This window comes from Anas acuta, chromosome 7 (assembly GCF_963932015.1).
Source record: "Anas acuta chromosome 7, bAnaAcu1.1, whole genome shotgun sequence".
Lineage (NCBI taxonomy): Eukaryota > Metazoa > Chordata > Aves > Anseriformes > Anatidae > Anas > Anas acuta.
Window position 1 is genome coordinate 27069068 of NC_088985.1, and position 26515 is coordinate 27095582.

The window sequence follows — 26515 nt, forward strand, 5'->3', positions numbered from 1 at the left end:
GCTGGAAAAAATAACATAGTTCTTCCTTTACTGCCAGAGTCCAGAGCCTATAGCTCCATTTGTACTTTTCTTCGTTGTTGTCCTGAAATAGTTGTATTATATAGTCCCTGTGAAATGCTGGCCATAAATGATTAAAAAGCATTTTATATATCAGGTGATAAATGTGTTCTGAAATCCTATGAATTTTTCTTTTTATGATTCTAGTCCTGGGCTGGGACTCAAAATGCTTTCCAGAGAAAGCAAAGTGTAAGTTATGCTGTCAGCCTTGGACAGCTTTATCTTAAAAAAGACTGCACATGGTGTACATGCTTGTGTGCTCTTGGTAGGAAGAGATACAAGTATTGCATATACACATCCATGACACACACAATGACTTGTTCATACAATCATAATAGACACAGACTTGTACAAGTAAGGGCATGGCCACTGGTGTTCAGAGAAATAAGCACTCTGTCACCTGCCTGGGTTTTGTAGACAATCCTTCCCTGCCTCACAAGCACTATGTAGGTACTAATGCTGTCTGTGTTTTTAGTGGAAGTTTAATACAAGACACTCAAAGCACGCAACTCAAAACACACTCTTCACTCCCCATTAGCAATTTCAAACATGTTTCCCACACAAAATACTACTAAAAAAGAGAAGTCCTGGATAGGAATGTATGCCACAGCTACAGGTACATCTCCTCACATCTCCTTCTTTTATAATGACCCCCTTTCTGTTTCAATCACCAATCAAATCAGAAAAAAATAAAATAAAGCCAGTTTCTCTTCATGTTAAAGAGGCTAACTAGTATTTCTCAGGTTGGAATCCCACGGGCAGGATGATCTTGCTGCAGAACACTCTGTCTAAAGAGTCAAGCAGAGCCACAACACATCACTGAAGAGGCGTAGGAATTACATTGGGTACCCACTGGCCAGTGCTTCTTGTTCTTTCCTTCCTCTACAATGGTCTCTAGGACTTTGCAACTACAGGACCACTTAATGCTGGGTACAGTGTCATGCAGATGCACTGGCACTGGAAGGAGACAGAGAGAAGAGCTATTTGCAAACCCTGCATTGTCCCACCTGCAGAAAGAGGAGCAATTTCCCACTGGCAGTGGTCTCCTCATCCACTACAATGTCCAGAAGCAGAAGAGCCCACACCCTGAAATAACAATCTCCCAGTAAAAGCCTCCTGGGAACTTTTCTCCAGAAAATAAGAAAGAAGAACATGATGAGGCACCAGGGAAAAACTTCTATTTTCTTCTCTTGCCCAATACAATTTTCCATTGAAAAGAATTGAGGATATTTATCCTTGTTGCAGAACCAGATTAGAAATTTGCACACAGAAACACATTCACTACAATTCAACCAAATGAACTTTCTTTTTATACCTGTCAAACATATGCATACAGACACATGAACACTTAACAGGCATTTCTCTGGCATCTTCTCAAGTAATCTTGCTTTACTAAATATCCTCTGTTACTACAGAAGGAGTCATTTTGCAATTTCTCCACTTCCTTTTAATTTATCTATGGATTTTTTTCTTCTCTGATCTTGATCTCCATTTATCCCTAGAGCATTCATCATTTGCAACAACCCTACTGGGAGAATCCCGCTGGATGGCTTTCTGTTCCCTTCCAGCTAGAACATCAAATTGAAAGGAAGTTTTGTGCCAGGTTCAGTGTCAGCCAATATTCTTTCTATCTAGATAATCTGCAGATATGACGCTACAAGTCTAATTCTATCAATTTCAATCCAGGTTACTGTGTAGTGTCAGTCTAATAAAAAACAAAGGCTTTTCTTTCCCCCCGGGATGTAGGACACCTTTACATAATGCAGTGAAACTGCTTCTTGAGATGACAGTAATAAGAGGCAACAGCTTCTCCATGGGCTGCCAGCATCGCAGAGAGATTAATAGTAGAAAACTCCAAATGACTGGGAAATGACAATGCCTAACTTCCTACAACTCATTTGCATTTATGTACAATGCTTGGACTCTCTGTTTGGACAATTCAAGGTGGTTTCCAAGTAAAGGGCAGCTGAAGGCAAACTGTGTACTAGAGCTAATATTCAGACAGTGATGGGGAAATACAGGAAGAGTTTTCATTTTCAAAGGAACTCAGAGTTATTTTTTGGCTCAAAATGGTCATATAATCCACTGGAAGAGATCTGAAGAGAGAAGCTGACCCTAAAAACAGCATCTGAGTACTGAATTTCTACTTAGCTGTCTCCAGAAGTAAGACTGGCATCAGACCAGGAGAAGTACAAGCATACATTGAGCGTCCTATTCTTAGGATCAGTTGTCACAAAAGACAATGTAAATTGGCCTTCTTACAGGTAAGCTTAGGCAGAATGCACTTGTCAGGAAAAGGCTCGGGGGTAAAGGTGACAACAATGTGAAGTATGAGAGTTTCTATGCTCATGGGATAGTCCAGGAGGGTCTATCTAAAATTAGTTCAATTCCCAGAAGAGTCCAAGCTGAAGAAGGTGACAAAGATAGATGAAAACTACTTCCTTCTATAGCTAGAGCTTAGGTTTTCAGAAGCACAACTAAAATGGCAGAGTTGGAGAATTATGATACTCACAGTGCCAGGAACCTTCTGAACCATAGGCTTGACCAATGTGTGTCAGAAGCTTGGGTCAGCTGGATTTTGGCTGAGAAACTTAGGAACTGAATGAGCTGTTTTATTACATCTTCCAATGCATAGATACGAGCTTTTCCTCACCTGAGAATCTACTGGAGAGCACAGCAATGATTCTGTTCAAACTATTAGGCTGGACCTATCTTCAACACCCGTGCAAAGTTTGGCTTGAAACTCATCTAATTGCACTCATATCTTTGATTAAAAGAAGGGTAAAAATGCGTTCAGATTTGGCTCTGTTGTTCATATGCATACTATGAGGCTGATGCGCAAGAATGCAATGGTACTGAGGTCATATGAGATTTTTAGATAGGAATGAGAAATTTGGAGTCATGACATACCTCATAGAGGTCAATCATCACATTCCCTTCCAGTCCTTGACTACTCTTGACGTTTTCCAAGGCCAGGGTGAAATACACCCCTTGGGTGTCAGAGATATACAGATTGTATGTGTCGTTCTGGTTCCACTCTTGAACAGCTGCAAACACCTGACTCTCATCTGTGCTGATAACATGCATGTCCTGCGGAAAGAAAACAGAGGCATGTTACAAGAGGGATCTCTGCTCTGTCATTTCCAAGAGCATCACAGTAATTGTAGAGGAGCAAAGGATATATTTAGGCTGTAGATTAATTAAAAACTGCAGACAACATTCCTGTATTGGATAAACATTCATCTAAGTGGAGAATTCCATCTAGGAATATTTTACAACAGCTTTCTTCTGCCAACTTTCAAAGTAGTAATTAAATGATAAGGTGTTAATTGAATATTTACATTGGAAATACAGTGTCATACAGCAGCACTTTCCCCACCCTACCAAAATTTTCATTTTAATGAGTACCTTGTTTTCGTGTTTCTTCATTTGTTTGTTTTTAATTTTTGGTGCTTGAACAATACCATTTGTGATTGTACAATCACAGATATTAAAACTCCTTAAACAAATAAAGAAAAAAAAAAAGCAGTATTGGAAACATCTGCTTCTTGCCTATCTCTCAGAAACCAAGTATGCTAGGAAGCTGATACAAAAAGGATATAATGGGTGAACACCTGGAGCTAATGTTCCTGCTGTTTATTATTTCTAATGATAGTGTCACCTAGGAGCCAAGGCCTTGGACCACTGTGCTAAACACCCCTCCAGCAACAGAACAGACAGACATCCCTAAGCCTCACTAAATATAAAGAGCAGAATTGTAGTTAGATCACTAGCATTATGAGTGAGGTTTTGTTTTATTTTTCTGTGTTTGTTCTGTGCTAGAGTAGACGATAAACAATGAAAAGAGTGCATAATTAAAAATAAAAAAGGAAAAAAAAAATCTATTAAACCTGAATCCTTCTTTCTAGAGTTTTTTTTTTTTTTGGTTTGGTTGGTTGGTTGGTTGGTTGGTTTGTTTTGTTTTTAAGCCATTGAAATTCCCAGGCTCTATTTGCCCAATAAAGGAGCCCTGAGTTCCTTGGTGCCTTAACAATCTGTGGAGGTAGGACAAGAAATCCAGACTTCTTAGAACTAGGTGATTCCCAAAGATTCAGCTGTCTGCTTTGGGCAGATATCCCAAAGCTATTCTGCATCCATGAATCTTAGCCAGGGCTTTCTATATGCAAAACTGGGAGCTCTATCAGAAAATATATTCTTTGGAAGTTGATGTTACTTGTTCCTTCTGTTAATAACAGTCTTTGACAATTTACTTTCTTGTTATTTTATAAGGGGGAATTAATACTTTCAGATATAGTATTATACTATAAAGATGAAAAAATAATATACAGAAGAAATCTGACTTATAAATTTTAAAGTGGATTCACCATGAAGTTAAAATTCAGAATAGTTCGTTTATTCACATCCAGATCTGAGTATGGAGTGAATGGATATTCACTTGATTTACCTGCTTCTTTGTGCTGCAGAAAAATTTATCCCAGAAGAAGGGCTATTTTTGTGGAGGAAGAGATTGGTTTAAATCCTGAGGCAACAGGAAAGTTAATATAAGTCCCATTGGCTTCTACTGATTGTGGCTGTGAACAGATATCCTCTCTCAGCCCCAGTTGTGCTAATAGAAGTAACTGCCACAGCTGTTTGTCAGAGGCTTCTCATTTCAGACTATCACCCTAGTCAATCTGCTGGTAGAACTACACGAGTAGATGACCCCAGTGTACTTCAAGCAGCATTGGCTAGCACAGCTGTAATCTCAAATTTAAACTTGAGATTAAATATGGGTGCATACACATGGACAGACCTCTCTACTTAAACAGAAAGAATATAAATAAAGCTCATTTTGTCTGGTGAATGTACAGTTTCATTAATATACCATTTTAATCAGTAGTATTTTAATAACTAGGACAGAGAGGTAAAAAGGTATTCTGATCAACACCAGGAAAGTTTAAAGGCAATTTCAAGTATGTTTAAGAAGCAAATGAGTTAATATATTTGCTGGATGCTTCCTTAGCTTTGATCAGATCATGAAATAATATGCAAGTCTAAGAACACAGCAAGGCTTGCTCAAAGAAATTTAAGCCTAGAGAAGCACATATTGAGACAGAAATAGCATAATACACATAGTGTAGAAAGTCAAAGAAAATAATATTCCAACTGTTTGCCTTTCTGGACCTGTTAACTTTTCATCTGAATACGGCCTTGTCCAGTAGATGCAGGTACAAGTCACTGGTTTGATAGAATGGATTCAGTATACAGGCATCAAACACGTTATTGATCAACATTAGAGATTTTTTGGTTTTCACAATGGGAAAATCAAAATTGATCAGCATATCACATTCACATCTTTCATTAACTTTTTTCTTTTTTTTTTTTTGCTTTTCATGGTAGGTAGTGTTTTTTAGGAAGGCATAAATAAATAAATAAATAAATAAATAAATAAATAATAAAAAGGTGCCTTCATATTGATATGGAGCAAGAATTTGACTGAGTCTTCCACTAGTCCATTAAAAAAAAAAAATAATAATAATAAAAAAATGTTAATTTGAGCTCTCTGCAGAAAGAGGGAGGGGAAAGGAAGAACCTTTTTCATACAGCCATTGCTACCTCAGGGGACTCCCCATCCACCTGCCTATGAGAACCTGAGCTTTCCTCTGTTCCAGCCCACAGTGGAGGTACATTAATATGCAGTTCTACAATCTGTCCTTCTTGACTTTCCAAAGACAAAGCCAGAGCATGATGTTGTGCGTGGGTCTGATCGTGTATCTGCTCAAATCACTAAAGGCCAAGGTTTTCTGAATCACTAAACATGTTTCAGTTATCCTTTTTGCACTTGGTCAGGGTACTTTCCTTCCTGACAAGTTAAGTATCAGCAATGCGTAGTGCCTATTTTATCCTGTCAATTACTGAGATTATCAGCTCTTTTTACGTCTCTATTTCAGGATTTTTTGTTTGGTTATTGCTACTACCATTATTCTGAGGTTGAAACAAGATAATGAATTTAAAACAGAAGTACCACAGCCACCCATTCAATCAGTATTCAGTCCAGCACCAGATTAAGGATAGGTATTTTATAATGAGAAATTGGTTGTCTTGCTTTTGCATTCAAAGATGTCTGCCCAGTGCATCAGTCTAAAATGGAGAAAGTTTGAGCACCCTGTGTGTACATTTAAGGTGATTATTGTGAGTGATAATACAGAGTCTATAAAAGAGAACATACTGTGGTGCTGTAGTACAAAATGGGAAGTAGCATTTCACAAAGAAACTTCACTGCAGAAGTTAATAAGTCTCAATAAACACCATTTACAGGGTTAATGCAACCTTGTGCGTGTGTAGACTTATGCTTGTGTTAGAGAGAGTTTCACATTCATTCAGGCTTCTAATCAAACTGGTTACCAGGATATCAATGCGAACAGCCAGAATATTTTAGTTTTGATTTGCTATAGGCCATTCCTGCTCGAACAGCAATATCACCTGCTAGAGCTGCCTATCATTATACCCCTCCAGTTCAGGAGGAGCGACATGCAGAGACAAAAAGCTTGATATTTCTATCTTCAATTCCAGAAGTCGCTTAGCACTGTTTACCATATTTGGCCCCACTTTCTTAGCTGAAGGAGATGAAAGAGAATTTAGGCATAAAAGAAGCTGTTTGTTTCAATTCCTTTGAATAATATAGTGCTTTGTACATTTTTAATAAAAGCAGCTATCTTGCTTTGATATCAAACTCCCAGACAGCCACAGCTCCACTGTAGCTCCTTCCAAGCCAAATGTAGCTCTTCGGTCTTTGAAGACATTCCCAGTTTGTGACAAAGCATCTTATCTCCTTAAATATCTGCTTTTTAATTTCAGTCAAATAACACGAATGTATTACTCTTATACCTATTCTCTGAGAACATGCTGGAATTTAATCATAGTATATTTTCCCTGGTTTTCCAGAGATCTCTTTGAGAAGGTGGACAGTTGGAGAAATAAGTGTGTGGTAAAGCAGATAACCAGCTCAAAACAACCAGTCTTTCTGCAAATGGTCTGAATCAGTTATAAATAACAATTCTGATTTGGATGTTACAAAACCCATCATAAAAATGCAATTCATCTGCTAAGGACTACTTCATATTATACTTGTTTAGATTGTATTTGAATTTACAGAGTAATTCTTTCCCACTTGCATGGGAAGTTTCAATCTATGCCTTAGAGTAATATCTTAAAACATGACTGAAGATTCTGGGGCAGTGAGAGTTTTAGGTCTCACACAAAGTACAAGGTTTGCCTGGGACTGTAGAAAGAAGTACAATGGGAATTCAATCTCCAGATCTTTGCATTTTATAGCAAAAATATATGTTCTACTTTAATAGAAACATTTAAGTTATGTTTCACTGGACAGTTCTCTTGCGTCAGAGCCTAAAAAAAAATATCATGGCAGGGTCCCCAAAGTCGTGAGAGCTTGGATTTTTCCAGTGATGTAAACAGGAACAAAGGTACAACAGTTGTGTAAGTAAGGTATGGCTCTGAAGGCTTGGGTTTGAGCTACAGTCTGGTTATATGATGAAGGTCACCTAGTCAATCCACTTTAGACAGGCCTGTTGGAGTGAGGAATCAAAGACAACCAGCTGTGATAATAGCCAAATTATCCCCTTGAATATTTCCATCTACAAATAATGATGTACTTTCAACTTCTAGGAACAAGCTGACCTTGCACTTTCTTTTTTTCCCTTTTGCATTCCCACAAATTAAGCAGGGATCATCATTTGTCTCCAGATGTTAGATCTCACATAGAATCCACCAGATATTTGCTTCCTTTGAGCTTAGATTTCATTTAAGCCAGGCTATAACAAGAATTAAAAGGCTCTTTGTCTTTGTTAAGAAGCAGTTAGGAACCCAGCTGCAAAATGGTGATTCCTTCAAAATGGAGCTAACATTTCATACAGGTCTTTAAAAAAAAATCAGCAACAGAAGGCAGTAATAGCCTTTCAAGCTCCCGTGCTAATTCACCATTGTTCTTAATTAGAGAGGATAAGGAGCAGACACACAAAGCCATCTCTTTGCTTGGTTCCCATTAAAATCTGCTAATGAGGTAAAGTACAAAAAGTGACCCACTCAGAACAGGAAAAGAAGAAGGGAATTTTAACACACACACACAAGAAAAGAGAATCCCTCAAAAATTAATTGACATAGGCCATGGTATCTGTCTGTATTTCATGCTGATGTCCTTGACTAGCCAAAGTGGTGACTTTGAGTCCTGTTTTGCTTGCAAATGTTCTCTTAAAAGGCTGATGTTTTCACTCATTGCATGTCATCTTGTGGTTACTTGTGTTGAATTCAATAATTTCTGAATAATCAAAAAATATGTAGGTACATAGGGGCATTCCAGCAACAACAGCTTACCTTGGGCAAGGAGTATTTTGGCAGCTTCATCTGTGTAAACGCATTTCTCCTATAAGAAACGTAATAATGTGGTCGTCCACCCGATGTTAACTATGAGAAAAGCAGAAAAGGTATCTTCAGTGTTTGTTTGTTTTTAAATATTTTTATTGCCAGTGAAAACATCAAGCAAAAACTGACAAGGCATACGACACAGCACTGGTGGCGGTGGCTTAAAACTGCAGTGCTGTTACAGGTGATGAATAACCATTGATCCAACTGACAGTGGCTGAAAAAGAGAGAGTACGAGAAATCCCCTTTTCTACAAAGAGAGGCAAAGGCCAAAATTTCAGGTGAAAGTATTGGGAAGGTGTAACCTTAGCTTCATTTAGGCCATTATGTCACCTGCTGACCATCTGCTCTCCTCTCACCACAAAACAAGCTGTTTTCTGTTTGTAGAGCTGATGTGGTCTATTGGTTAGGGAACCAGATTGGCAGACACGATGCTTGATTTCTATATCTATCTCCAGATCTGGTTCCTGTGTGGCACTGCACAAGCCATGTTTCCAGATCACCTAAGCATTCACATCTCCTGAAGGCAGGAGAACCTGAGCTGATTTGGTATTTCTGTAAATATGGCTATTTATATTAGTGCCCAAATACTGATGGCAATCCCTTGAACACACTGGGTTAAAACAATGTGTGGTTTCATTTTATGCCACATCTTAATGGGGGGGGGGGGAAGAAGCTGACAATGTTAGCTGCTGAAACATAATCAATGTTTGTAAATTACTTTGAAATCCATGCATGAAAGACACTGAAGGAAAAAATATTCTGAGGGATTCTCCATGCAGAACTTTGCTTTAATTGCCTGCTATCTGGACTTATCAAGACTTCACTTTAACAGTGAGTGTTTTAAAAGACACTGCAATCGTTTAAAATGGAAGATACGTAGAGGCTAAGAACTACTTATATTAAAAGCTCTTCAACTGTTTTTTGAGGGAACTGATCAACAATTTGGGGAAGGAAGGCCAGAGTGAATGTGTGTTTGTAAAGAAAACAGGGTGTAGTGGAAAAAAGGAACCCACTTTCCCTTCTTTTCAACCTTTGAACCTACTAATTCTCCTTCCGAATGCCTTAGTTGCAGAAAAGCTAGATGGAGATGAAGGCTGGGGCAGGTTCTCATGGAACTCATCTATTCTTCCATCCCTTCAGTGTCTAGTGTCTAGTGTGAGACTAATCCTCCTCTGAAGAACAGTATCTGGGATATGGTAAAGTCCAATATCACTCACAGCATTTTATTTAGCAATTATTTATTTTATTACTTGTAAGCCAGATAACTCACATATGTAACCCTTAGAAGAATGTTATTTGAAATTACCAGTCAGCAGTTAATTCATTGACTACTAGGAAGGAAAAAAAAAAAAAGGGGGGGGGGGGGGGGGACACTGTTTCCAGGGATTAAAATATTATTTCATTCATGCAAGTGTTAATTATTACCACTTGGCAAGTACTATCTCTTTGACCAGTTAAGGTTGTGAAAAGTTCCTCATGACATTAAGGGAAAGATTGTAAGAGATTTCCTGTCCTCACACTCTCCTCCTTCTACCATACAGCTAGCACTGAGGTGGAATAAAGAAATGTTACAGCACTGATAACGCTACACAACAGTTTATAGGCAGAAAGTGAAAAGCATCAAAATACAAGGGCTTTCCAAAAAGAAGGACAATCTCCCCAGTGTTGACTTTAAGTGGGGCAAAGGGATTAACTTCTCTGTAGTGTGCTGTAAAATTAGGTCAGAACAGAGAAGACAATATTGAAGAGCACAAAACCAAGGCATCAGTGATGAAGCAATGAATCAATTCAGATATGAACTCCCCAGTTCTTGTGTCATTCATGACACACACACAGTCAATCTGAAATTAGAGAGCGAGTCTGAACAGCATTGTGTGCCCCTGTTTTTCTTACCTCATAAACATTTTATGTCCCAGACATAGAAGGCACAAAAGCTACTCTGGAAAGTATGTTCCAGATTTATTTGTGCATGATTTAGAAAGGTTTTTATGTTTATGATTGAGTTCATTAACTGAAGGCAATTAGCAATCAACTCACTCAATTCAAAATATCAATCCTCTCTCTTCACTCCATCCCCAACCATGACAGAATATAAGCTGTCTGGAAAACCAGCTTAGTCCTAATGATTTCTGGTTCACCTCCATGTTTCCCACAATTCTGTTATTATTTTTTGTTCTTTTCATCTGTTATTAAATGGACCCTGGCAGCAGGCTAATGAAACCCACAGTAGTTCAGATCTATTCTCCAGCTCTCACCTGGAACACAGCTTGGCTGAGTACATCTCATCTTCAGCCTTTTCACTATAATCACAACTGAGGCGTAACAATAAAGCCTGATTATTCCTTCCTTGGTTCTTCCCCTGACTCCCTCTCTTTTCTATTTCCTTCTTGTGTTTAAAACAGCTTCAGTCTACTGCCCTTGCGATAGGAGAAGACTGACATGTCACTTCGAGCTGGCGGGTGAGAACACTAATCTGAGAATGCCGATGAGCTTCCAGGAGTGGCATGGAGGATTACTCCAGTACACACAGTGGATGCTTCAGGCAGGAACTCTATGACCCTACAGTGACAAGCCACTAAAGGTAGAAGAAACTCCATTAGCATTGTAATGAACAGTTACAATCCACTCAGTGCCCTTATTATGGTCCGATTAGTTGGGAGTTAACATGTATGCACATGCATGCAAAAGAAGGATAGAGAAAGTAATAGAATATCAAATAATAGAATAAAAAAGAGAAGAGGGTGTTCTGCACCTGAACAAAGACATAGTCATCCTGGACGATCAGGGAGTTATGGTCAATATAGCCTGGAAAGGGTTTGCTTCTAGTGGCTTCACTGCAGTTCTGCATCCTGCAGGTGATGTATTGGGCATCTGAAAGGGAAAGGACAAAAACAAGACACTTGAGATCCTGAGCACAGATTTTCCCTACTGTCACAAACCTACTTGCTGAGGCCACATTTCTGCTTCACAGCCTCATGTGATATGAAGTGACACCATCCATTCAAAGCAACATTAACACTTCTCCCTTATACCTCTGGTAAATTTACCCTTCATTGTTCTCCTCGTTTAAGTTCTTTTGTTCTTCGCATGGATCAGCCTCTCATAATTTCTTTCATTCCATACTAAGCCAGATATCAGAGCTGTATGGCTGTATGTTGCTCCTTTGTACCAAGAGAGCCCAACCTAATTATTCCATTCCACCCTCTGTGTTTCATGCTGGGAGTACATCAGAGTCAGTGTTTGAAGGTGGCACAACTTAATGCTTGTGGCTTAGGTCTGACACAAAACTAGTCAAGGATGTATCATTCAGCATTGTTACCTGTCCTGTTGAGTTTACTTGGATGCTACCCAGGTTTAAGCTTGAACTGAGGGACTAACCAAGTGAAGGAACAACAGAGGCATGAAGGACACTTCACAGAGACAACAAACAGCCCAAGTCCTGTGACTCCCGAAGTGACCATGGGTTTGAATAATTGCATCTATGCTGCAGGATAGATATATTCTGTGCCGAGCCTCCACAGTTCACCTGTCATCCCCATTGTGGGGGATTTACTGGAGGCCATGACAGCTTCTCCACAGTCACATGCCTGAATTTATTAAGAACATGGCCAAGGTCCAGAATATACACAAGTGCGAGGACACCTGCCCCATAAAGGCACCACTGAAGAACCCTTTCCTGGCACACCTTCTGCATTTCCTATAGCACTCACACACTGCAGAGTAATTCATATCACCACTTGGTTCAAAAATTTTACCTACATCTCTGTTAACTGTGCAGGTAAATGCACTCTGGCAGACCTGGGCAATCATTCCGCTCTTGAAGCTAGATATCTGAGCTTCACTGAGTTGGTTGCTTCAGAGTAAATGGCCTAAATGCAGCCCTAAAGCCAACTCATCCGCTATTACCATATGGGACTTCTTCATCTCCTGTTCTGAAGCACTGCAGGGTGCTCATCTCGTAATCCATCACCTGAAGGAAAACAGTTTGATTTTTTTCATGGTGGTAATTTATCCCAGAATACAGAACCAGATCCTCTGTATTCAATTTAGTCTCTTTCAAACAATTAAGAAGTTGTACTTTGTTTAAGGACAAAACTGATTTACAGGAAAAAGGATTTGGGCATTTTAGCATTAGCACTTAAATGATAGAAACACTACATGGCATTTAATCTTAGGACTACTTCTAATCTTCTTCCTTGTTGAAGAAGCACAGCCCCTTGTTTGATATAATTACTGCCTTCTGATCAGAGAAGCAGCATTTTCCACTGAAATAGAAATGACTAGATTTTTACTATCTCATATTTAATCTTGGGTTTAATTAAAATCTATCATTTGACATTTCTTTCCTTGTTTCTAAGGGCTGTTGACTTCTGCTTGAAACAGAAATGCAGGGTAACGAACCTTCAGGAAAGTTTGATGAGGGATGATTTTACCCCGACATTTGCAGAGTTCTTGGAATATATAAAGTGATAAGTATTATTAGTCACTGCAGTTTATAACATTTTATGCTTTTGCAGCTCAGTGCAAAACATTAATTAATATAACCCAGACAGTGTGATCAAAGTGCATTTCCCTTTGCAGGAACATGATTTTTTCCACATTAGCCACGAGAGGGCAGGGAGAGATATAAGTCCCAGCCTGCTCATTCCAGTGAGCTCAGGGAGATTCCCTTTTCAAAGCTGTTTTCTCCTCTGTCCCCCTGCTGCCAGGAAAAAGGCATCTAAGGGGGGCTACTAGTCAAAAGACAGAATGGACACGAATCTGTCCATCTGAAGCACAGCTATTTCCCACTTCTCCTGTGAACTGAATCCGTTATATGATGGACAGCCCTTTACACTTCCTCACATTCATCCCCTCTTATTCAGTCTCAAGAAGGGTCCTGAGTGAAATGCCCGGCAATTTTTAGCTTCAACAGCAAAGCACTTTGCTGGGCAGTCCGTCGACATGGCTGGCCCTGAGATGTCCTATTGGCAAAACTGGGTGGCTTTTCACACGCGGCATTAAATCACCTGGCCTAGAGCCATTATAGGATCAGACTTCTGTTTCTCACCTCATTTCTTTCTTTCTACATTACTGCCATTGTTTTCTTTTACTTCCACAGGCACAGTGGCTCTTTGTGAAGCATTAGGAGGAGACTGCAGTGCCATCATGCTTCCCACACAAACACATTATCTACCCTGCAAACACAGGGAGGTAGCAGGATGGGTGCTGCTGGGACAGGCCATCACAGAAGATTAAGGAATCTCCTCCACAAGAGATTATAGAGAGCAGTTCAGGCTGACATCTGTTAGAGGTGACTGAAGTTTTTTCAATCCTGTATTAATGGAGGAATGGTGACTATGTCTATTTCTGCTGTGATCACTGGAGTCTGTGCAGCAGTGATTGTACCATTGATGAAGATTTACTAAGGCAATTCCTGTGAACTTTTACAGTGCAATTCTCCATGGCTTCAATTCTAAAATGCCAGTAATAAGTACTAAAGGGCAGAGTTCTGAAATTGCTTAAACTAATCTCCCAAACAGTCAAACCCTGAGATGTGCACACCAAAAAAAGCTCCCTCTGCTATGGGAGACAGAAAGAAGACAAAGCAGGCTTCTTGCAGTGTCTGGATCTCTCATTTTTCCTAAGGGAATTTTTGTTTTGCTCACATGAACTCAAGGATTTTGTTTCAGTGTCTCATTCTCATGGACATTCTATGTAATTCCATTGGCAGAGCTTTGTAATTTAGCATTAATTAATGTCAATTAATGTATTCAGTTGCTAAGCTTTGGAATTAATTTCATTAGTTTTCCCACACAGATGTTTTCCCTGCCATAGGTAATTAGGACTTTATGCTTTTCATTTCCAGAACCCTCACCTCCAACAACAGCTGCTGTTTTTAATATACAACAAGAAAGTCATGCTGCGCCTGGAGAGAAGAACATAACTTCCAGCTCTTATCCTCCCAGACACTTTGATTTAGACAGTTTTAGACATGTAAAGTAGGATTCTTCTCTGGGAATGGTAACTATTTCTAAAGAGGAAGCAAGGAAAGTCACAGAACAAGAATGGAGGAGACGTCTTGTAAGAGAAACCTCTGACAAAATTAATCTGTGTCAGTGAAAGAGAATCGCAGATGCTAACATATAGCAGGAATTGAGAGCTAGAGGGACCCTGTGCCATGATATGTTTTACTCTTTTCTGTTTAGCTTGAGCTCTATGCTAATATGTTCTCAAGGGCAATACATTCCAGAGACATGTTTTTGGCTTAGCTGGTGGAGATGGAAGGTTGTTCATGGTTACTGGAAGTTGGCAAGCCTCTGCAAAAATACACAGAAGAATATCAAAGTCTTTCAAAAAGCAGAGATAGAATTCCTTCAGGACACTTTGTTGCTGAGTGTTATTTTGGATGACAGCTCAAACTTCAATACCCACTGCTTTCCAGTCTAAACATTCATGGAAGTCTTTGGAAAATTTTATTTGATTTCAAGGTGAGTCAGAGAAAATATTCACTGTGATAACTGTAAATATATTATTCTTCCCATTTTTTATTCCTCCTCTTGTCTAATTAATTGAAGAAAGCGTTCTGTTCTCTACAAAGAAATACACTATGGACAGATCAGGAGTTTATACAGAGTATCCATACAATGCTTGTTGGTCTTCCAGATTTACTATGGTGTATCTCTGTTCATTACTAAGCAACTTAGACATAAGGGATCATTTCTTGATTTTTTGAAGGGTGAGTGAGATCCTTTAACTAATGAACCATAAGAACATGGTAGTACCATATCTCACTTAAAGATACAGATCTGTAACCCATTTCCAACAGTAACTAGTAAGAGAAGCCTTGAAAAGATCACAAGAATTTGTCCATATGCCTTGGCAGTCCAGGTAAAGCTTGAGCAACCACAACTTCCAGTGATGAGTTCCACTATTTAATTAAATGTTCTCGTACTTTAATCTTCCCAATTTTTTTTTTTATTTATTTATTTTTAACACACAACATGACTGTTCTTTATTCATTCCCATCTGTTGGGAATGAATGTTGATTTGTGAAACATTTAAGATATAGAAATATATTCACAACTCTCAAGGGCTCAGAAACTGCAAAGCACTTAACCAGTAATGAAAACCAATGAATTGGAGCGAGCCCATTTACTAACTAACTCACAAATCTGTTTTTATCCTGCTACTACTCTTTCTTCATTGCATGTCAGAGTCAGAAGTCTTTCTTTGAATGGGGAAGTATATCCTTTACCATTTCTATCATAAGGATATAATTGGGAAACAAATTTCATTCTCCAAGACAAATATTAATCATCAGCTACAGTCAGGAAAATAAACAAAAAAAGAAAAATCACTGCACATGTTTAATGCACTATGTAAATTAATTAATTTCCCACTTGCTAATTCTTTTTTCTTTTTTTTTTTTTCTCCTCTCACAACAGTAATTATTTTGTTGTTTAGTTTTTTTGTTTTGTTTTCCACGTTCTGAATGAACATAAATTAAAGTCCTAGTACAACTTTGTGATTTAGATACCATGAGCAAGATACTCAGTCCCTGTTGGTCAGCAAGCAGACCATGTCAACTGCCCACAGGTAAGATTTTGGTCTTGCCTGCAATCACAGAAGTACCTTAATTACCTTTCACTAAGGAAAGTTGCTATGTATATCAAGAAGAAGAAAAGGAAACAGAAGTATATTTTAAATATCAGGAGGTCTCTAATTTTTTTTTTGACAGCATATAAGAAAGGTCCTTAGCTTCTTCCATCTGCACATTTAAAAAAAAAAATAAAAAAAAATCAATTGACATCCATCTGCAGTCATCTAAGCAAATGATGGTTGACCAAACAAAGTTGGTTTTCTTGACCTGCACCTATAGAAACTCTAAGACTCCCTAAGAGGCCAGTGAGCCTCCAAATGCCTTGAGGAAATCCATTTTCCTAATCCCCACCAACAGCCCAGATTACTCAACAAGGATCACTCTAATAAAAAAATATCTTGTCAATTAGCCTGAATTGAGCCTTGCTGGGGTAATATTACCTAGCTCAAATCAGATAAAACCATTAATTAAGGGTCTTTTGAGGTTATTCTTTAAAAAACAAACTAACTAAAAACTAACACCCTCGTACCATTAAGTTATACACATCCTGAAAGCACCTTAAGTTGGATTTGAGAAAACCTGTATTTAACTCTCACCAATTACTCTGCCTGCTGACTACGATGATGAATGTAACAAAGGAAAGCTTATCATGGTTAAGAACTGTAGGGGTTTACTTGTCTTACTGGGGTGTTGACCTGAAACCAGGCAAAAAAATATCACAGTTCCTGCTGACTTTGACAGCTTACTTTGATCCTGTTCCAAAACCTAAGCAGAACACCAGGGAAACCCAGGCATACAAATGGAAATGCGAGATAAGGTTCAAATGAACTTCTTCCAACTGGAAATAAACAGTTTTTCCTACTGTACACTCAATCCTAGCTTTACTAGGATTGTGCCTGAAGCCTTTAAAAAATAAACAGAAACATTACTTCTTCATTTGGACATTTGATGAGATGAAAATATGTCTGGTGCTGTCCAAGATTTACACAACAGGTTTAAAAACACGAACAGCAATGATTAGCCCTGCAAATCTGCCTCCATCTATACAATTCAATTGTACAGTCTTTACTCAGTTTGTTTAGTGTTACCTGCATCCTAGTTTGTTTACTGTTTCATCAGTGGATCATGAGGAGGACTTAAAAGGAGAATGTGAGCACAGGTACAGCACTGCCAGCCAGATCCTCAGCAAGTGTAAATCAACATGCCACTGAAGTTGCATTGATTTATACCTTCTAAGAGACTCCTATTTTGGTTCTTGTAAACCTTTTACATTATGTATATAAATACAATAAATAAAATGTACAGACAGACCGTAATCAGGGAGCAGAGACAGCAAGTTATTGGTATTCTAACAGGGAAAGCCCAATACTAAAGTTGTTGCTGATAGATGTTCTCAGGCAACCCTGCCAGGGAGATGGGCTAACACCATACTCTGCTGACATTTCTCCTTCTTTCACCTAAAGCTGCAGTTGTAAAACCACCACAAGTATTCAGTTTCTGCTGGAAAAAAAAAAAAAAAAAAAAAAAAAAGCCAGCAAAAGAGTGAGGTTGTTTTCCTATTTGTACTGAATGAAGCAGGTTTTTGTTTAGCCCTTATATTTCCACCTCTGGGTCTTTTATTTTACTGTATATATTGTGTGGTTGCGTTCGCACCACCCTCCTTTTCTTTCCTTCTTTCTCCCTGTCTTGTTTTGTCAAGTTTATCTTCACAAATTTAATCCCTTTATAGAATTTTTACACTTGGTTAACCATCAAAAGAGATCTCCCAAACAAACTATGAATAACTAAATGCAAGAATATACATAAAATAAATAAATAAATAATATTTTCAAATTTGCCTCACCTTGATAAAAAAGGTATCTTTCTCACTTCAGCACACTTCACCTCATCACCCTACCAGCAGCAACACAACAGCTTCATTCCAGAGGAGAAAGGTTTGCTCATCAATTGGAGGGTTATGGTTACTTTTTCCAGGAAAGAGGAACAGATTTAGCACTTAGAATAAGGCTCTAGTAGCCAAGAGACCTGAATACACCAAATTGGTGATAGTAACAAGAGTTGCCCATGTTTTTACTCCCAGCTTGCTTCAGTCTCAAAGTCCCAAGACCTACAGTCCTCTGCCAGTGACCTGTGGTCCCTGGAAGAACTGGCAAAACAGAGCATGCACTTACTGTCTTTTATTCCTGATGAGCTGGGGACCTCCTAATTCATGAGCAGAAATTTCAGCCCAATGGCTGGTTTGCAATGGAGGTCACCATTGGCTGAAGGTTGGACAACACTGTTGGATTTATATTAGTAATTCCATCACTGCCTAAACAGAGAAATGTAAGTCGTGCTGCCTCTCAACTAAGCCAAAATAAGTGCACAGAATCAATTCCTAGAGCTCAGCTGATGAGCAATAATTTACTATTCCATAATTCTTCATTAACGTGCCTGCCTCCCCAGCAAGGCCAGTTTCATCTACCTGATTTTTTTGTTTGCACGCTAAGACCTATAATAAAGCATATTAATTTGTTAAGCACTCAATAAATCTTTTGCAGAATTGTGTTACAGGTCTGCAAAATGTTCTTATTACATGTTAAGAACTCAAACAAGACTATTTGTGGTGTTTGGAGCATGGCATCTTCTCTACCCAGTGTGAGCTGAACATCCCTCAAAAGGATCACCGTAACATAGCTCCTTAAACACTGATTGCAGCACTTTGTCTCAATGACCTCAAATTCCCAATGCATTATAAGATTAATGTTTTGTGCTGAATTAGACGCTGTGCTACTAGAATCTTTTTTTCTCATTTAGCATGTCCCGAGAAATAGAAAGCTTCATGTCTCCAGTCTTGCCACCATGTTCAGGTAAGTGAAATTGAGAGGAGAAATAATAACCAGAGAACACAAATGATAAGAAATAGAGATAATAAATTCTTTCGCTTTTACTAATCTTGCATATCCTGAAATTGAAAGACCTTTAAAACTTTATGATTTCTATCACAACTGTTTCTTTTCAAAATTCATCTTCCAAAAAATTCTCTTTCATGCTGAATTTTAGTGAGTTAAAAAAAAAAAATGATTACTTACTGTTACTTTTTCATACAGTTTTAAAGTTTCCAATGAGAAAATATACATTTTAAGTAACACCACTACATTTTGGGGTACAATTCAGGGAAGAATTTCATCCTTTTTTAAAGGAATTAATTGACTGCATCATTAATACTTACATATTAGAAATGGTACAAATCTGCTTGCCATGTTGCAATAAAATTGCTATTTACAGAGGAAACAATATGGAATTAAAATGATAGGATCCATGCCAGACAGGTTTTTAGTGTGATGCCTGCCTGAGGCAATCCGGTGTTGTGGAAAAGAAATCCATGGAGGAAGATCTGCAAAGGCAGGGGAGCTCAAATAAAAACCTTGAGGAAGCACGGGTGGGAGGAGAAAAGGCCAGCGGGTGGCTCAGGGTGCCTGAGAGAATTTACAGCCAATTAAGAGAATATTTTGGAGTTGCAGGTAAATGCAGCTGCTGGAATGGAGAAAAGCACCTCAAGTGGCAAAGGAAGGAAGAATAGCTGATGAAAGTGAAGGACAATGACAGGACAAACAATAACAGTGAAGAATACATTCAGGGTGGTCATTAAAATATTTTTAATGCAAGAGAAATGAGGTGTTTTCAAATGTAGTACCTAAGGCAGAGTATCCCTAGTCTACTGAAACAATTTGGTACAGCTATGTACAAAATGACACTACGATTTTTGTTGTGTGAAACAGACAGGCTCTGTGACACAGGAACTTTTCTTCTATGAACAAAAATCATGTGGGAAAAAAAAAAAAGAGAGAGAGAGAAAAAAAAAAAAAAGAAAAATGCTGTATATTCTGATTCAATTACTGCTTATCACCTACTCTTCCTTTCCATATTATCTCCTTGTTTCACAGCCTGTTAATACCAACTTTTTTTCCAATCCTGGAACAACTTTTCTTCTGACAGACTTACCTCAGACAAGTCAAACCCCTCATATTAAATGACAGGATCACTAAATACTCAGATCTCCATCATGATATTGTGTAGTTACAAGAATATGAGGGCAGTCCAGAATACCACAGTCTTAGGAAGCTGATATACTTACGACCATCCACTGTCTTTGCCTCCAGGTGCACGAGATCTGGCTCTCTACCGGACCCCATCATAGACCTGCAAGAGACAGATTGATGCAAATGCATTAAAGCAAGACATACCACAGGTGATATCTGGGACATTCATTTCACATGATTCTGTTTAGCTGGACCTAAACTCACACTTACAAGTAAGAGCTGATCATTTTAAAAGCCTCTTGGAGTTTTCCATAAAATAAACTTGAAAATTTGGAAAAAAAAAAGAAATCTACATTTTCAGTGAACTGATACCATTGTACTTATGAGTTCTTTTTTTCTGATGCATTTACTTCATTTCTACTCTCCACCTGGAGACTTGTTTCTCTTTTCATTGGCACCTGACCTTCTAGTGTATCCCCTGGTTTGATTGGTAAGATGTATTTCAGCTCAGGGTGGGATACAACATACTTTAATTGATGAGATAACAGTGTTTGCCAGCATACTAATTATAGCTGTTCCTTTATATTTGACACTTTATGCGCATTTGCTTAATTGACACTCTTAATGATCAATATTCCCTCATTAATTAAGAAATTTTTAAAATCCATTTCATTCTGAGACATTTTATCATTTCTGATCTAATAAAAACAGTGTTCCATTAATAAAAGAAATGTCAAATTGATTCAGAAAATGATCACTTGTTCACTCTGAATTAAGAAGTAACAGTATAAAGACACTGACCAAATAGGGGGTTTATGGACTCAGGCTTTGCTTCCTTTGCTGATGTTCCACTTCACCAGCACTGGTGGCCTTGACAACTCACTGGGAGAGTCCAAACAGCCACTAGTTTGATGCACAGTCTGAATTACTGCATTATGGACTGCAGGTGGGTACCAACTCTGTTTTAAAGTAGCCTCAGTAGCGACTCTGACAATCAGTCTTGTTTCTGGTCTTAGCCCTGTCAAACAAGCGATAATCCTAGAAAATCCTAGGGTTAAACCTACAGTTTCATGTTAGCTGCCTGACCTCCGAGTTAATAGATGCATGAGTGAAGATAAACATTCATTTCCATTGATAGACAAATTAGATGTTGTTCTGTTCAAAGCCTCATTATTTTTCAGAAAATCAAAAGTGAGGTTCAAACAGTGATTTAGACCTTAATTCAGTTCCCACTGACTGCAATCAGATGCAGCTCTAGTCCTTAATCATCATGTGCGTTAACTAATAACCATTACAAAACTGTTAACTATAACAAGACTATCTGATTAATCCTTAGCTTCGCTGACAAAATCTTTAACAATTCTTTAGTAAAAATTTTTTTTTTTTTCCCTTCAGTTCTCCTCTGCTGGGGACTTGAAAGTTTCAGAAAAGTCTAAGCTAGCATTGCTTTCACCTCTTTGCCATCTTTAAAAGCTCTTATAACATATTTTTTTTCTCCTAACCAATCAACATTTATTTAAAATTTCTGCTTCCTGATGATTGACACCAAGTGTGTGGGAAGGGAGCACCTTCCTAGGGCATTTTTCCTTCACCTACTATCATCAGTAGATTTAGGGTCCAAATGCTGGGCTTAATGGTTACAATACACTTCAGGATAGATATATGCTAGTGACAAACAGCCCTAAAAATACAGAGGGATTAATCTTGTAATTTGGCATATCTCCTTTTTATCCTTGTTTATTCATCAGGCTTTAAGCACACCTGGAACTGGGCTATTCCATATAATATAGCTCAGCTTCTTCAGTGCACACCTCCTCCTGACCTGACACAGCCCTGTGGGGATGTGAACTCATCAAAGAAAAAAGGATTATATTCCATGGACTTGAACACTTTGTCTCTTCAGAGACATGCAACAATGGTTTTCTTTCAGCAAAGAACTTGTTGTCTTAGTTAAAGCCTGCAAGCCTACAGTCAGGTGTTTTAAGAGTTGCTTTCTCACAGCTCTATTCTGACCCCAAGAAACAATTCTATTGCATCTATTATGGCAACAAGAAAAAAAAAAAAAAAAAGAAAAAAAAAAAAAGAGAGAGAGAGACATCTCACTGACACAGGGAACGTGATTGTCATTGATGTTTCCACTTCTGACACGAGCCATAATTTACATCAAACTCTTAAATGTCTTACCAGTAGTGTATAAATATCTCGGTCCACCAGCCCCAGAATGTTAGAAGGCTACAGCTGTAGTGACCTGTGTATTACTTCATCTCATGCTAGGACAGCCAGTATTAGGATTGCAAAAGCTTCAGCTCAAGGCAGAATTAAGTCATCAATTGTACCAAGGATGGACAGGACAAGGTTGGCTGAAATATGACTCATGATAAACGTTATTCTTCTACTCAAGGGCTTCATTTCTTTTGATATCATCTAACCCCCTACAAATTAGAAATGTGATGTGAAACTAAGAAGAAAACCACAGCCCAGAGAAGCTAAGGGAGTTTCTAAAGTCAAGCAGAACATCTGAGCTAGAGATATGAATCACATCCACGTCTCTTTAGCTGCTATATCTTTCTTCCAACCCGAGAGAACACACATTCCATCATTTCAATATAACAGGCCTAATTTATTTGTGACAGCACAAGGTCACAGTCAGGCCCTTGCATGATAACGCTGGCCTGACAACAGTGATAGCAAAGAATAATCAGTTACAAAGGATGGGCAAAATATAAATACATACTTTCTCAAATCAGTATTAGATGTACTGGTATAGCTGCTATCCAGAAACATATTACCCACATCTAGATCCTGCTGAAGGCCTACTGTTCAGAAAATTTTAAATGTCACATTCATGCTGTCTTGTCCCATGGTAGCTCTGTGAATCCCTTCGTACTACCCAAAAAGTCACATAAAGAAATATGCACTTTACCCAGTTATATACTGTAGACCTCTGAGCTAACCAGCCTCAAATACCTCTGCAGGCAGTGAGGAGAAACAGTCAGTTTTGTACTGTGGTTCATCTGCACTGTTTTAGACATAAATTCATGAGAAGACAAACTTCATCCTAGAATGGACTGTTTCTTTCCAATGAGTATAAGATGTCTTGGTACCTACAGGCATCCACATGTGAACAAATTAAGTGCCCCAAAGCAGGTAATGCAGCACATCTGCAGCACATATTTACTACCTAAATTTAAAAACATGAATTGTAGATAAACTATGGACTGTAAATAAAGGGAAAAGACAAAAAGAATCATCCTTAGCAGGTGAGCACCATGAAATTCTACAAGCCTGAGTATCATTAAGTAATTGTGTTAAGCATTACTATGAAACAGAATGAATAAACATAACTTATTACAAGGAAATTCCAGTTCTGATTGATGACTGGGTTTAAAAGTTCTTCTACCAAAACTAGAATGATCACTGAATACAAGCTTACACATGGAAGAAGAAAATCGCTTGCTGGATTTGCCCTAGATAACCCCAAAGCCTCAAACTCAATGTTTCAAACTTGAGACAACTTCCCATTCTACTTCAATACCTTTTGTGCACATAGTCCATGCAATGTGGTCAAAGTGCTCTTTGCAAGTTAAATAAGCAAGAGAAAAGTGTTGTGCATTTAACAACCTATAAACCAAGCACCCTACATAGAACAGGGGTACAGATCAGAAACACTCTAAGGCTCACTGAAGTACTGATTTCTTTCAGGTATTTCTCTGAAAATAAACAGCAAAAGCCTTGCCATGCCCTATTCTGAGCAACTTTTTTAGCTATGCTGGTAGCACTTTGTTCTCTTATTTCTTAGTTCTGTTCTTCCCTTTTAGCATCCATTCTCAAAGACTAATCAATCACATATACATCATCAAACTTTTCTTCTTGCATTTCTTTATATTTTCAACTTATGGTAAAATAACAGCATGCCCTTTGTCTGTTCCTTTAATCTCACTCTTTCTGTAATACTCCCTGAAACTTCAGTATACCAGAGATATGCTAGCAACACCTTCTGTCCACTGTATTTTTCCAATTTTTTTATTTATTTATTTATTTTTGTATTTTGTTGGTATAACTGTCTGGAAGTTTTGAAAGGAAAAATAAGAGAAAAAAATCTTTTAGGAAGTGAGGATTTTAAAAAGCCAAGAGGAACATAAGTGACCCCCCCTGCCTTTACAGAAGATGCTCATATTATGAAATATGTAACAATCTAACAGTCCTATTACAAGGTTGCTTTCTAAAATTTTAATTCCTGTCAAGTCTGCTAAGTAGTCATCTGCACTTGAGAGCTTTGCAAATCGATATCAGTGGCTGCAGCACAGTAATTGCTCTGAATGCAGATTCTACATCCACCATGAGAAGCAGAACAAGTAAAAGACCCAGAATCATCCTCTGCTTTAGAACTAGGTGAAAAAAATATATAAATAAAAGCAGTCTGGCACTGCACATTGAAGGGCAAACCCTAGTTGGCATATTTCTGTAGTGACTGACCCCTTGTTATATCTCTGACTGACATATTACTGAAATCTTGTCTTCCTAGGCCTGTCAGCTCTTCACAGCCACAGAATGTGCACAGAGAGATTGTGGAGTCTACCTCTTTGGAGACCTTCAAAAGCCATCTGGACATGTTCCTGGGCAAGTTGCTCTAGGTGGCCCAGATTGAGCAGGAGGGTTAGACCAGAAGACCTCCAGAGGCCCATTCCAGTCTAAACCATTCTCTGATTCTGTGGAATTCAGTAGAGCCCCTGTTATCCTGTGTTTCCATTTCTTCCACCTTTTTATTCACTGTTATAGGAAAAAGCAATTGTTTATGGCTGCTGGGAAAAGATAAGGCTTGCAAGGCGGTCAGACCACTCAGAACTACAGAAAGGCATCACTATGAAGACAGCAAAAACTTCCACATGGTGAACTTTTACTTTCAAAATATTCTTTTTCATAAACAAAGTCAAAGCACCAGGCTATAAAGATTCCATCTCACTGCCCTGTGCATTCTGAAAATCAGCTTCGGATACCTCTACTGTTCGATGCTTGACTTCAGACATAGTGACACAGTATGTGGGCCTACACACACAAGAAATATGATGGCAAACTTCTCATGTGTATTCCATGTATTGTACACACCCACAGCAAAGTTCAAATGTCTTTTAACCTCAGCAATAAAAGACAGCATTAGTTTAGAGAAGTCTCCGTGAAAATGGCCAAGAATTAAAGGCTGGAAATACATGTACATCCCTGGAAGTGTTCAAGACCAGGTTGGATGGGGCTTTGGCCAACCTGATCTAGTCAACGGCATCCCTGCCTATGACCGGGGTGTTGGAACTAGATGATCTTTAAGGTCCCTTCCCACCTGAGCCATGGTATAATTCTATGAACAGAAATTCTACTATCCCCTTTGCACAGGCAGAATCACTTCTACCAGTGCAAATGTAGTTCACTCATTTTTATAGGGTCAGAGATGCTATGCAGCTTTCCAACATCTCAGATGAAATGAATAAGTGCAGAACAAAACAAAACAAAACAAAAAAAAGGAAAGAAAAGAAAAAAAATATCACTTATTCACGCAGAAAAGGATGGTAGATAACTGATAGATATCAGTGTGACTCAACTAAGGTGGATGGAATGAGATCCATGCAGTTCTGGCCATTTTGAGTTATCAGTACTGACTAAATATAGGTAAACAGTAGCTGCAAAGCAATACCAGACAGAAATGTGATGCTTAGCTTGGAAAATCCAGTTTAACCCCTCAGTCATTCAAAATTCTCATTTGTCTATGTGCTCTCTCTCCACCTTGCCACAACTTATTCTGAATCTCTTTCTGGCCATTAGACTCCAGTTGAATTCTGCAGGTGAATTTGTGCTTAGTGTGATATTTATTTTCAGATGGCTCCCAACCTTCAGCACCCCATCCTTGATTTGCGCACATCTCCTTCTCTACAAATACTGCAACGCACAGGAAAGATAATTAGCAGATTGGTGGAAGAGAGAACATGCTCTCAGAGATCTTTATGCCAAAGTTGTCCTATGAACATAAATATTCTAACAAGCTTTATCCTGTCACAATAGAGCCATAAAGTTGCTCTGTTCAGCACATGATAATGGCTTTGTAATTCAATTATTGGTAGAATCTGCCTTTAGGGATTTATCTTCCTTTAGCCTCAGCACTCATTCAAATTCCTTATCATAAATCTTACCAATGCAAAACCAGCTCCCCCACTGCCTCTGGAACACATCGTGCCACTTCATGTTAAAAAACTGACAGCTTATTCCAGATTATTGAATTGCAGGTTTTTGTTTATAAGGTCGGAGTGCAAACAGCAACATCAGATGATATTTGTGCAGTCCTTGGTAGCATCATTTACTGGTTCCACTGATGCTTCTATACCACTCTAAGTCTTAATTGCCATTCATAAAAATAGTAACATGCAGCCCTGAACAGAGAGCTTTTTGT

At 38.5% G+C, this 26515-nt stretch overlaps 1 protein-coding gene across 5 annotated transcripts in view; it reads right to left on the minus strand.

Moving 5' to 3' along the window:
* SORCS1 (sortilin related VPS10 domain containing receptor 1) overlaps positions 1 to 26515 on the minus strand; it is a 288583-nt gene that overhangs the window by 62349 nt on the left and 199719 nt on the right. For all 5 annotated transcript variants that reach the window (XM_068688480.1, XM_068688479.1, XM_068688478.1 and 2 more), the window contains exons 6-9: positions 20178 to 20242; positions 11231 to 11349; positions 8428 to 8517; positions 2968 to 3147 (exon numbers count right to left, since the gene is read on the minus strand). In XM_068688480.1, the coding sequence (XP_068544581.1) occupies positions 2968 to 3147; positions 8428 to 8517; positions 11231 to 11349; positions 20178 to 20242 (454 nt within the window). The remainder of the gene's footprint in view (positions 1 to 2967; positions 3148 to 8427; positions 8518 to 11230; positions 11350 to 20177; positions 20243 to 26515) is intronic.